This window comes from Rhopalosiphum padi, chromosome 2 (assembly GCF_020882245.1).
Source record: "Rhopalosiphum padi isolate XX-2018 chromosome 2, ASM2088224v1, whole genome shotgun sequence".
Taxonomy (NCBI): domain Eukaryota; kingdom Metazoa; phylum Arthropoda; class Insecta; order Hemiptera; family Aphididae; genus Rhopalosiphum; species Rhopalosiphum padi.
In genome coordinates this window covers 11,281,356-11,294,567 of record NC_083598.1, presented here as the reverse complement: position 1 = coordinate 11,294,567, position 13,212 = coordinate 11,281,356, and the positions used below count along the sequence as shown (strand labels likewise).

General features: G+C 29.4%; 1 protein-coding gene across 1 annotated transcript in view; it reads left to right on the top strand.

Moving 5' to 3' along the window:
* The window catches only part of LOC132919411 (protein sax-3-like), a 69,007-nt gene extending 62,672 nt beyond the window's left edge, over positions 1–6,335 (top strand). Inside the window, exons 8-18 of the mRNA XM_060980997.1 lie at positions 18–318; positions 681–931; positions 1,226–1,537; positions 1,635–1,866; positions 1,943–2,252; positions 2,343–2,509; positions 2,589–2,754; positions 2,818–2,995; positions 3,114–3,237; positions 3,958–4,106; positions 5,252–6,335. Of these exons, the coding sequence (XP_060836980.1) occupies positions 18–318; positions 681–931; positions 1,226–1,537; positions 1,635–1,866; positions 1,943–2,252; positions 2,343–2,509; positions 2,589–2,754; positions 2,818–2,995; positions 3,114–3,237; positions 3,958–4,106; positions 5,252–5,437 (2,376 nt within the window). The 3' untranslated portion in view covers positions 5,438–6,335. The remainder of the gene's footprint in view (positions 1–17; positions 319–680; positions 932–1,225; positions 1,538–1,634; positions 1,867–1,942; positions 2,253–2,342; positions 2,510–2,588; positions 2,755–2,817; positions 2,996–3,113; positions 3,238–3,957; positions 4,107–5,251) is intronic.
* The last annotated feature ends 6,877 nt before the right edge of the window (positions 6,336–13,212 follow it).

The following is a 13,212-nucleotide window of genomic DNA, read 5'->3' as shown; positions in this document are numbered from 1 at the left end:
TTACGCGTTTATTACAGAACGTCAGGAAAGAACAACATGATCAGCTGGTCGTCATGTGTTCGGCAATCAACGAAGCGGGCTCGGACGAGTGGCGAGCCACACTGACGGTGGCGGCGGCTGCTTACGACGAGTCCTTACCACCAATCATCGAGTACGGACCCGCCAACCAAACCCTCCCATACAGTTCGATTGGTAATCTTGTATGCAAAGCAATTGGAAACCCTCAGCCCGTGATCACGTGGTACAAAGACGATTCGCCGCTGTCGACGGATATCACTAGGATCAACATCACTGAATCCGGCACACTCCAAATCATGAGTGAGTATTTTCATAATTTTTTTCAAAAACTTTATGGAATTATTTTTTAACTTTGTCAATAACTTATCATCATTTTTAAATTACAATTGTATTGATGAGATTCCCAATTAAAACAATCTGTATAAAATATATTAATTTGATTTACGTAAACCCACAATAAAAATAATTATAGAAATATCGAGTATAGTACGATCGTATTTTAAAAATAAAATCGTTTATTTTAATTAAACTAAGTAATTATATACACTTATAAAATTTATAAATTTTAAAAGTGAAATACAGTTATTGGAGATGAGAAGTTAAAATGTAGATTGATAGATATGAGTGACCTTGTATATAATCTAACCGCTGTAAATTTTCAGATTTACAAAAAAGCGACAACGGCGTTTATACATGTGTGGCGTCTTCAGTTAACGGAAAAGCCACGTGGAGTGCTGAACTGAAAATGGAATCGCCGAAAAATCCTAATGTAGGATTCTTCAGGTCACCGGATACGTCAACGTTCCCCAGTGCCCCGAGCACACCCGTTGTCATCAACCACACGGACACAACCGTTACGCTGTCGTGGGGCCGTAGCAGCAAGTTCGGATCATCGCCATTGCTCGGTTATCAGGTATGCAAGGCATTTTCATATACCACCTTAAACGGTGTTTATATTTAAAATCATCATCGGTGGGAATCGCGATAATATTATATACCGAGGGATATTATAACGCACGGATATACACCATTCCTAAGGAATTATGGATGATGAAAGTAAAATTACTATTTGGCACTATTATATAAGTTTTCGGAGGTATCGAAGTGCTAGGAATAAGTATCTCGCGGGTGTAATGAATTTAAAAATTAAAATATGTATAATACCATCGATACGACAAGTCTTTTGCATCAGCATTATATTTTCTAGGTGGAAATGTTCGCTTGTGTCGAGAACGTTGGATGGGTGACATTGGTGCGGAGATTACACTCGACTCACTTTACGCAGTCTTTCTTAAAACCAGGCCATTCCTACTTGTTCGTCGTGCGTGCCGAAAATTCCCACGGTCTTTCTGCGCCTAGCCATCTGTCCAACCGCATCACATTGCCCACAGAATACCGTCAAAGTATATCATTTTCCCACGATATGTCCATCGCCAAGTCTACTTTGTTCGGCGGCCATATCGTAGACCTCATCGACATAAAAACGGTCAGCTCAACTTCGATAAAACTTTTCTGGGAGGTAAGTCAGTCACTATCAACCACCGGGTTAATCTACGACCGGAAACATACTATCAGTAAACGTATTTATTAATACTGTAATAATGCCATTGTTTCAGATTCTTAACGGAGAGTTTTTGGAAGGTTTTTATTTATACTATCGTAGCAAAAATATGACCGGTCAAAATACTACGTTTATGAAACTCTTGTCTAACGCGACTGAACTGTCGGGAGCGTACGTGATTAACACGCTAAAACCGTCGGTAACATATCTGTTTTTCTTGGTGCCGTTCTACAAGCACATCAAAGGCCGACCGTCGAATTCGAGGACCGCAAAAACTCACGAAGATTGTAAGAACAATACAATTATTTATTCTAGGCTCTCATTATCTCTTTAACACACATAAACTTGAATTTCGTTGTGTAGGTCCTTCTCTAGCACCTCAACACGTCGAACCGACTGCCTATAACTCTAGTGCAGTGTACCTGAAGTGGAATCCACCGCCAGATCACTCGCACAACGGTGTTATCGTTAGTTACCAGGTAGTCATACAAGGTGGTGCCAGTTGGGACGTACTAAGTAATGTGACGGTCAGTGCCAGTACTCCTACTCTGCTCCTGACCAATCTCACATCGGGTGTACGATATAAGGTCATGATTGCGGCAGCGACAAAAGTCGGCTTTGGTCCGTACACGGATTCGATAATACTACCGACAGATTCTATGAACCAAATAAAGTATGAATAGTGAACACTATTGACTTGAATTTTATTGAAGACCTTTATTTTGTTTAATAATATTAACCATGCCATTATTATTTTATTTAGTCAATTTAACGATGCAGTCATCGATCATGAAGAAATCAAAGAATTTGTTGCTGAACCGTGGTTTATTCTATTGTTGGCCGGAGTCATAACATTAATGGTCATTTTACTGGCCGCCGTACTTTTCGTCAGATACCGTCAGTTGGGTGCTAAAAAGTCACACTTAGGAGGTATGTGTTTCGTATTTTTTTGTACGCCGAGCATGCAACCTGTATTTTAGTATAATATACTAACCACGTGTTTATTTAGATTCATTAAATCCTGCCAACAAACTGTCCTATTCGTCGGGTTTCAAAACTAGTCTGGACGTATCTCACCGAGGACAAGTAGCGTCGTTTTTGCAATCCGAACACAGTGTCTCGAACAGCCAACGGTGTTTATTCATCGATGCGAACTCGTGTCATAAGCCCAATTGGTATTTATTATATTTTAATTTCTATTATTTCCAACAATAAATAATTATAAATCTGCTTTCCAGGATGCATCATGATATTGATAGTAACGAGAAAGATTCTAGTCAACAACTCTTACCTGAAATCGCTGACTATGCAGAAGTGAATCCAAATACAATGAGTACATTTTTAAAAGACCGTGAACTTTCGTCCCCGGCCCCTTATGCAACAACCACGTTGGTGTCAAACTCGAGTTCTAGAAATGTAAAAAATAATAATATAAAATTAAGATATTTAAAATTATTATAAGACGTTATTTATTAAATTAAATAACTGATTGACAATTGGGAATAATAGTTAATTATAATATTTATTTTTTTAGATGAGACGAAATTCCGATGATACAGCTTACGCTTCAGCCAATATTTATAACCGTAATCAAAACGTGTATTCTGAAAGTGGATATAGCTGTTGTTCCAGTAATAATGACTGCCAGGGCTGCGCAGGTATAACCTTTTTTTTAACTATACGGGATGAATTATGAAAACTAATATTCTCTAATAGTACACATTAAATATAACTTTAAATACAACATACAAAAATATTATTGTTTATTAAGTATAATATGCGTATATGCGTTAGAAACACATAATAAAAAATATTATGTAAGATACAATGGCCGATAATATTGTAAAATACTTTGAACACAAAATTAATAAAAAATAAATAAATAAATATTTTTACGCGTATTTCTAGATATTTATGTTTAAAGCTCAAAATGAGATTATGGATTATGGAAATAAATTTCTAGTAAACAAAATGTGAAACTAAATTACTTTTATGAAACGCCTATAAAGGCAAGTGCAACCAGCTATTCAAGTGTATAATAATATGCGTTGGAAAATATTAATTTAAAAAATAATAATAATATAATCAGTAATCATGTTGGATAACGAAAAAATATAGAATAAAGTACGGTTTCAAAAGTTTTAAGCTTTCAACTTGTATATATTGTATTAAAGTTATACTTTTTTATGTATACGTTTTAGATTTAAAAAATATTGTTTTTAAATACTTACATCTGAATTATTTGATGCGAAAACATAACTTGTAATATCGTAATAATACTTTTATGATAATATACAATATGGTTTGGTTACATAATTCAATATTATAAGAAGTAATGATTTTCTTATATAATGTTATATTTTTAATTCTGTCTGTAGACGATTGCGGGAGCATGCAAGGCGTTCCTGTGTCAGTCGTTCTGAGCGGTTGTGGCCGAAAGACGTTTAGCGAAGTGTCTCACCACAGCAACAAAAGCGGTTCGAGGTTCAATAATTACCCACCATATTCATCTAGGCAGCGAGCCCTGGTAAGCAACGACCACCATCTCCAACATACATCATTAATTTTATTTTTTTTGAAAACACATGACGGATGTATAAATATCCACGTCAATATCAATATAAACGAAAATAAATTAATGACTACAGGATATAAAAATTAAAAATGTACAACCATAAAATAAGGATGTTTACGCCCACTAAAACTTTATTGTGTAATGTCCATTAAGCAAATCATAAACTGTAAAAGAAAGAGTCTTTTTAATAAATTAAAATTATAATATATATGAACTAAAATATACTAAAAAAATCCTTATATTCAGGGGCGTGTCTTACTTAGTTTTATCGAGAAGGGGAGATGATAAAGTTAAATACTTTTTACAGTATTAGAAAAATAGCTATGTATATGTCTGACTTAGATAGGTATAATAATCCTAAAACTATCGAAAATATTATCAATTATTCTTTTTTGAATTTGTATCATATAATGATAAGGTATGCACGATGTTATAACACGAATAACTTTACAATGGTATAATTACAAACAAGAATTAAAAATACCATTATTATACTATATTATAAATTCTATGTATTTTTTTTCAAATATTAAATATATTGATGTTTTTGTGAACATACATTTAGACAAATTCACTTAATCTTTCTTGTTCCATTTTTGATCTTTGCTATGTTTTTAATTTAAACTAAACAAATAAAAATACCTTCACAATGGGTATAAAATTCAATAAACAAGTTAAATTTCATAACACGATTACAATTGATAATATTATACAACTATTCCAATTACCATGGTGTGTGTGAACAGGTAAACTCAATAGTGTACTCTCGAGCACTAACATTTTAACGAAAAAAAAAAAAAAAATACAGGTGCATTATATCTCGAAAAATTGGTCTTTCTTTGACTATATATCCATATTTATTATATACCTATTAAAGTAATGTGCAATATATTTGTATAACGAAATGAAACAACACGACGAATAATAATATGAGTTGATTGAATAAAATACGCGTCTAATGAAACATCAAAGCCGTCTTTAGATAACTCGGATGACACTTTTCAAAACTATATAATATCAAACGACAATGTAATATTATAATATTAACATTCAGCCATTAAGTCTTTAACACCGTCTCCTTTCTGTCGTCGTTTCAGATGCGCACTACGTGTTCGTCCAACGGCTACCACTACGTGGACCCGTCGGTCATCGGGCCGATGAGCAGCAGCAGCTACACCAAAGGCTACGGCCGAGACTGCGCGCCGCCGGACGTGGTTGGTCAGCAGCAGAGGTCGCCGTGCTACACCGAGGCGGGTGCCGTGAACACGCAAAACATCTCGTGAACGGTTTTTTCGACCGATGTTGTTTAAAGAACGAAAAACTGTCGATGACTACCCCACCACCGTCGCTGAGTCGTGGCTAACCCGCGGTGCAGAGCGCCATACCCCATCGCCGTAGAACGAAACGCGTATACACACACAGTGTAACAGTATTATTATGATGTGTTTTATAGTGCATTTATATATAAAAAAAAAAAAAAAAATACCTGTGCGTCGCATTGTAATGTATATTTGTCACGCTCGCCGCGCGGTGACGTACAGGGTGATTCCGACGTCCGTTGTAATGTGATTATTATTATTATTATTATTATTGTTATGACGGCTGGGCGAGATGTCTTACCTCGTTACGGCCGTCCCTTATACCGCAAAAAACAGCAAACCAAAATTATTGTGTTGTACTCACATTGAAATCCCCCTCCCCCACCCGTTCACTAATTCGCGTACACTCAGGGCCACGAGAGCGAAACATATCATTATAATATCGTTCACCCGTTTCTGACATAAATATATAGTGTTATATACGAGTCTCTATACTTTTCGGCGGTATCTTAACGGTAATAATTATTATTGTGGTTGTCGTACGGCAGCGGTTTCCAAACGATGAAATATTTTTCATTGCCGTGTTCTACTCGTCGTCAACGGTTTAATATTGTATTACTATTATTATATATTATTACGATTACCTATATGTATTATTATTGTATCATGTAAAACGTAACGAAGAAAAAATAAATAAAAATGTTATTACATCGTTTACGCGCGTATACGACGGAATATTGTGCAGGTTATTAGACCCCAACGTGTTTATGTAAATCTAAAATAGTGCCAATGTATATTTTGTATTTCAACTGTACGTGTACATTTTAAATAAAACCTTCCATTTGTTATTTATAAAATTTAATTGATCGTGTTTTGATTTGATTTTGTTTATTTTTTTGTTCGTCGATTGACTGCGAGCTATCATTGTAAAGATTTAAAAAACAAAAATAGAATTTATTTATTTTCTAGGTCCCAAGTAAAAAAAAAAACTAATAATAATAAACCAACACGATAGTCCACGACTGGTTGAATATTCTAAAGATAATTTAATATGCGATAATATTATATTAGTGTTATGATAGATTTAACTAATCTTTTACAAAAGCCTATCCCATAAATAATATATTATATTAAATGACTATAGGTTATCTTATCATATTATATGTTTAACTGTTATCAACTTAAGGCAATGCCGGTTTACCTTAATACCTTAGAACATCGAGTATAGATATTTGGTATAAATATTTTAAAATGTATACATATAAATATTTTTTTAATGTTATTGTTTATAGTACATAATACAATTATTAATAATGTATACAAAGTTATCAGAAGGTAAAGTCTTATAACATATGCAATTATTAATTTTACATTAAACTAACAATATATTACATCGTTCCACCAATAAATTAATATACATGATAATTCACTAAACATGCTTATCTTATATGCATTTATTTAAATTAAAATTTTTAAATATATTTATAAAGACTATATTCGTCATACCTTTTAAGGAATGTTTGATGTTTCTTGTAACAACATAAACTTCTGCCCTTTAAATAAGAATTCATACTCTTTTTTTTTGAAAATTTTGATGCACATAGCACATGCACCTATTTCAAAATTTTAACGAGTAGTTTATTTGTTATTAAAACATTAAAACTAATGATAATTTACTCTAAATATATAAAATAGATGTTATACTGGATAAAGTATTTATTATACTTGTACCGTGTTCATAAATTATACATTTTTATAGATTAATATTAATCATTAAAATGTTTAAGTAACTATAGTTCTCCTCCCAAATCGTCCATATCCATATTATCCATAGTAAACATTAAATAACTTAGAAATGATTAGTTTGAATATTTATTTTTAAACAATTTTCACAAAAATTATGCATTAAATAATTTACATTAGAAAAAAAGGGTAGATCTCATCTGAAAAATAGAAGTTTGTATTTCAGCAATTAGTCTATAATGTAATAAATTTTGAAGATATGTATGCTATAATAAGGGCTCTAATTATAACAATTATTAATACAATATTTTTATTAATATTTATCTAGTTTTAAAATGTGTAAGACTTCTCCGGGTATAATAATAATAGATAAATACATTTTTTTTTTAACAAAATTCTTTATTTAGCCATCTGTTACAATATAGAACAATAAGCTTAAGTGATAATATAATAAATAATAAAATAAAACAGGCAGAAGAGACAGAGAGAAGAGGCATCCCATTGAAGGTACTTCGAAGATAAAATATTACATATTATATCGTTTATTCTTGTAAAACAATTTTTTAGTAATATTATTCTTGGCTTATACATTTTAAAAACTGAGAAACTATGTATTTGAATTTGAATTTATATACATCTACTTTAAAAAAAAACCATCTGTTTATAAATTTACAGCAAATAAGATTACTTCTCATTTGATTTAGAAAATAACATATTATTGTATGTCCACTGAACACTCAAGTACCTAGCAAAAATATTATCATACATTTGGAAATATAGTTCTTAAGTATATTTAAAAATTCCAAAAATAAGATTTTGAATAACTGCATTATTGTAGGATAAAAAGAGTATGAACATACTAAATGCTTAGTTATTCGTTGTATGTATATTATAATAAAATGTTCATACTTTATTATTTTTATTAATTTTCGAATTATTCAAACATTATAATATGAATTAAGGTAATATATTATCATATTTTATACATTTTATATTCAGAGATGCAATTATTATTATTTTACTTTATTGGTCATTGAAGAAAATAAGAGATAATTTTATTTGCATTATTTTTATTTATTTATATTTTAAGCTTAAGTCTCAAATAATTATTGGAACGAATTAAATACGGTTTGTAACAATGTCATGCAATTGGATAACCACTGTCATCAAGATATAGTTGAAGTTTGAATTTCTTTTGTTTCGTGTACCCGTAAGATAATCGTGGCGCCCTCGAGTGCAAAAATGATCAACCATGCTGCAACTCATTTTACGTCCAAGAGGTCACGCTTGTGTGGCCGACTACCGTATTGAACAACAGAACAATATTCTAACGTTTAGCACTTATTTACCTACTTACCTACTCAGGTAAGTCACTATCTTCCTTTAAATTGTTGAAAGAAATTTGTATTTTAAATTAAAAAATACTTACTAACAAATAAAAAACAATACATTTTTCTTAGATGTGACTGTTTATGTTAACCTATAAGCCCTTGTATTAGTGCTTAAATTCTGTCTGAATCGATTTATTAATCTTTGATTTAAAATGTGAAGGCATTCATAATATAACAATGTTGTTGGTATATTTTGAGATTTTACTATATAATGGTAATCATGTATTTCATTTAATTTGCTATTGACAATTATTAGTTTATATCTAAAATCTACACATTTACTGATTAATAATTATTTATCAGAGCACGTCTTGTACTGCAAATTGTTTTATTTTATATATAAATAGAACATTTTTTTATAATCTAGTTTAAGTGTAGTAAATTTAGTAGGTACGTAATTATATTGACCTAAATACTACTACAACAAAAATACAAATTTTTAAGTAAAATATTGACTTGTACTATTTGTAAGACTACAAAATGTTCTAATAGTAACTCATAGAAGCAACAACAGTACGTGTCTTTTGGTATTTGAGTTTTGTCTCTGATTTTTATTTATTTAACTTTTTATACAAGTTAGCTGTATTTGATTCTGATTCAGATTGGAAATTAAATTGATTGCTATTTTTTTTTTTTGTCTTTTGGTAAATACATAGAAGTCAATACATTCGATTTAAACAATCAAATACTATATAATATTATGTTCTAAAATGCTATGTAAATATTGTAGTTTGGGTTAGTAAAAATCGCAATTTATAATAATAACGACATATTATACTCGTACAGTACGCAATATACATGAAAACTTATTTAGCTCACTACGGTTAGGTTAACAATATTATTTAAGTTAGATGTTTAGAGTATGAACATTGAATACAAAATAAAATATTTAATTATTTTTATGACAAAAAATATTATATTATATTATATTATTATGCGACAGTCTAATTATAGGAGTCCTAATTTTACTTTATCTTTATTTTAATTTATAGTTACTTTGAGAACATTTGAAATACTATACTAATGACTAATCGCAATACACATAGCCTATTAATAATTTCCATACGAAAAGCAAAAAAAAAAAGAAGATTTTAATGTGTCAAACTGTTAATGGATATAAACATTTAAAGCTTAGATAAAGTGGAATGATGGTATATCTACGTATAAATAGGTTACACGGAAATCTACTTTGACCAAACGAAAAAATTACCATTGAAATTACTGTCAACAGTGATTTATTAATGAACACAAAAATAAAATTGTATTAAAATGTCTCATTATAAAAAATCTACTGTAAACAGTAAATAATACAATGATATCTGGTATGTAGGTTGGAAAAAATTGTTAGAATGATAATAATTTAAGGGAATTCCCTTAGAAAAATATGTACGATTCTGCAACATAGTATGAATAATACAACTATGGTAAGAAAATAAATCTTCAGCATGTTAAGTTTAATAATAATAATAATAATAATATAGTGGTTTTTTGTGACTAAAAATAATAATCTTGGTTGAAATAGGGAAATTGTATTTTGTAGGCCAATGGGAGTACCTATAAAGACTATAAACTCCCATTAAATATTAAAACTATTTTTTTTTAATTTCATTAATATATTATTTTATTCTGTGTAAAATATTATATTATGTAAAGTTAAATGGCCCTTATTGTTGTTGAAGGTAATGTTTATTAAAATATTTATATGAAATTCATCATTCATTAGTATATTATAATAATATTTGAAATTCGTATGGGTAGATATTATGACTGTTATCAAATTTCAAATTACGAAAACATCATTAGTCATTAATGTCAATACATGTCTTTTACTGACAGTTTAGATGTACTTGGGTATTCTAAATAATTGCACTTAGCTTCAAAAAAGGTCGTGTTTAAATTGCACTCGATTCACTCATTCCACAGAACTTATAAATATTAATTTAAATCGACAATTATTGCATGTTTTTGTCGATAAATTTAGTGTAAATAACGGTGTTCTTACACGACTTTACTAATACATTTAGAAATAAACATAACTAGATATGTTTCATATTGTCATTTGTAAATTTTAGCTAGGAATGTAATTATCATGATAAAAATGATGAACTAAATATATTAAAAATAAAAATTATTCTTTCGATCGTCAACCGATATTCGTTGTTATGAGTAGGTTTTACGAAATAATAATCGGAACGGGTGAAATCCAAACATTATTTTTCTTCGTTTATAACTGAGTGAAAATCGAACTTACCGTTTTTGAACTCGAATGCAAATTTAAGATTACTATTTTCTTCGTTCTGTGTGAAATTTTACATAAATATGAACGAAATTCTACCAAAATACAAATTATAATATTATTTTTTCAGGCTTTTACTCGATTGTGTCGACTCTGGATACTGATTAAGGTATCAATTTATTTATTTAATTTTACTCCCTGTAGTGTGAGTTGTATAATAATATTATAACAACACACAGCGCTATTATATTATATAACAAGTGTTTACCTAACTAATAAATAATACAAATAATATTATGAACACCAATCGTAATTTATAACAAACAATAATATCACTGCATATATTGCATGCAGGTATAACAATAAATTACGTACTTTCAAACAATTAAAATAAAACGTTCGTTTTCGATGTCATAAAATAACTGGTGCAACTGGTGTATATAGAACAAGAGGAGTGGCGTGAACCGTAAGGCATGGCTGTAGCCGGCGTGAGACAGTGTAATTGATGATCGAAGTGCCAATCGTGTCCGCGTGTGGTTTATCGGTTACGCACTGTTGTTATGTTAGTAAGTTATTATTCATTAACTACACAGCAACATACATCCAAAATATCTAATAGATACTAATAATAGATATTACTAATATTTTTTTCGGTGGTTATTATGTACAGACAACGCCATTACTCGCTTCGTTATACAATACTATACGCCATAATGTTATTATACATACCTCCTACGAGTCAAAACTATAGTGCATAGGCTCTAGATAACATTTCTCGGTACCTAACCGTATGTTTAGTAAAATAACACGAATCTACGTGTGATATGTACTTACTTTAATAATTAATTATTAATAGTTGTATACTACATTGTATACTTCACGAACATTAGACAGCATGTTATTGACTCTAAAACGTGGATAACGAGACTAACCGTACGGTTAGGTCAAGTCGTAATAAAAAAAAAAAAAAAAACCTTAAGGTATTCTAATTGGCATTTGTGTTATCTATATAGGCATACATATTAATACAATGAAATGAATCAAGGTTTGAATGTTTATATTGTGTATTATTTTATTTGTTTTTTGTAATCCTTCAAAAGCTATTGTCAAAGAATAGAATGTTTTATACTAATATTATACATTTAGAAAAACCAGTTGAGAGATTGAGAGATGAAGTCATGATAGAATAATTAAATGTTTACTTTTGCTATATTGTATTCGTAACTACACGTGTAAAACCTAAATCGGATGTTAGAATATTTATGTAATTTAACATTAACTAAAATTATCAACAACAAATCGAAATATTTAAATTCCGATAAATCCGATTTTCTTTCTCGGCACAGTCGTCAAAAGAAAACAATAACATGAATATACCAATTAATTTTCAACCACTCTCGAAGACCAACGCAAGGTGATAACATTTTTAATTTAAATTGATCCTAATGGCCACTGTTACAAAGCGTTATGTTAAAAAAAGAACAGTTTTTGTTTATGACTATCCAAATTGTTAGTAACATTTTAGTAAGTTTTTGTAAATAACATATATTGATTTTTCGGTTCATAAAAATAAACAATTACTGTATGACCTTAGTTTATTTATTTAACAATAAAATAAATACACCAACCAGATACTTGTTTTTAAATCATCGTTTTAGATTATTAATTATCAATTATTTAAGCTGATTTCTTATTTTTAATATTTTATGTAAACTATAAAATCATTATTACAAACTAAAATATATTTTGCATAGTATATCACTATGGCTATAATAGAATATATGCATAAATAATATAACATATTATGTATGATGTATATTATATTATACTAATAGACTACAGAGATTAGAGGTATTAATAAATAATAGCTAGTGGTTGTAATTTTAACAAATATATTATTATGTAACTAAATATTACTTTTTATATACAGTTTTTATTTTAAAAATAATCCTAATTAATAAATATAATTGTATTTTATTTAAATACTAAATGTTTATTTATTTCTATAATATGAAAAACCACCTTATTCACGTGAATTCTTCTATCTTTATTTGGAGGTAATTTACTTTATAACAAATATTTTATTTCTTTTGTAACTTGTTTTATTATTATTTAAATTTTTATTTTTATTTTTTTTATCAAAATACTATTTTAGTTAAAAATAATTTTAATTGTACTTCCTTTGATTATCTTTCAAACTTTTTGTTCTTTTCAAACAAACAATAAAAAATTCTTACTTTGCAACATTAAAATTACAATAGACACAACGGAAATAATAAATATATTTTTGGCGGATATTTACATATTATTTAATTATTCTACAGTCACAAAGTGATTTAATTATAATAACGTTACACGCAATGATCAAT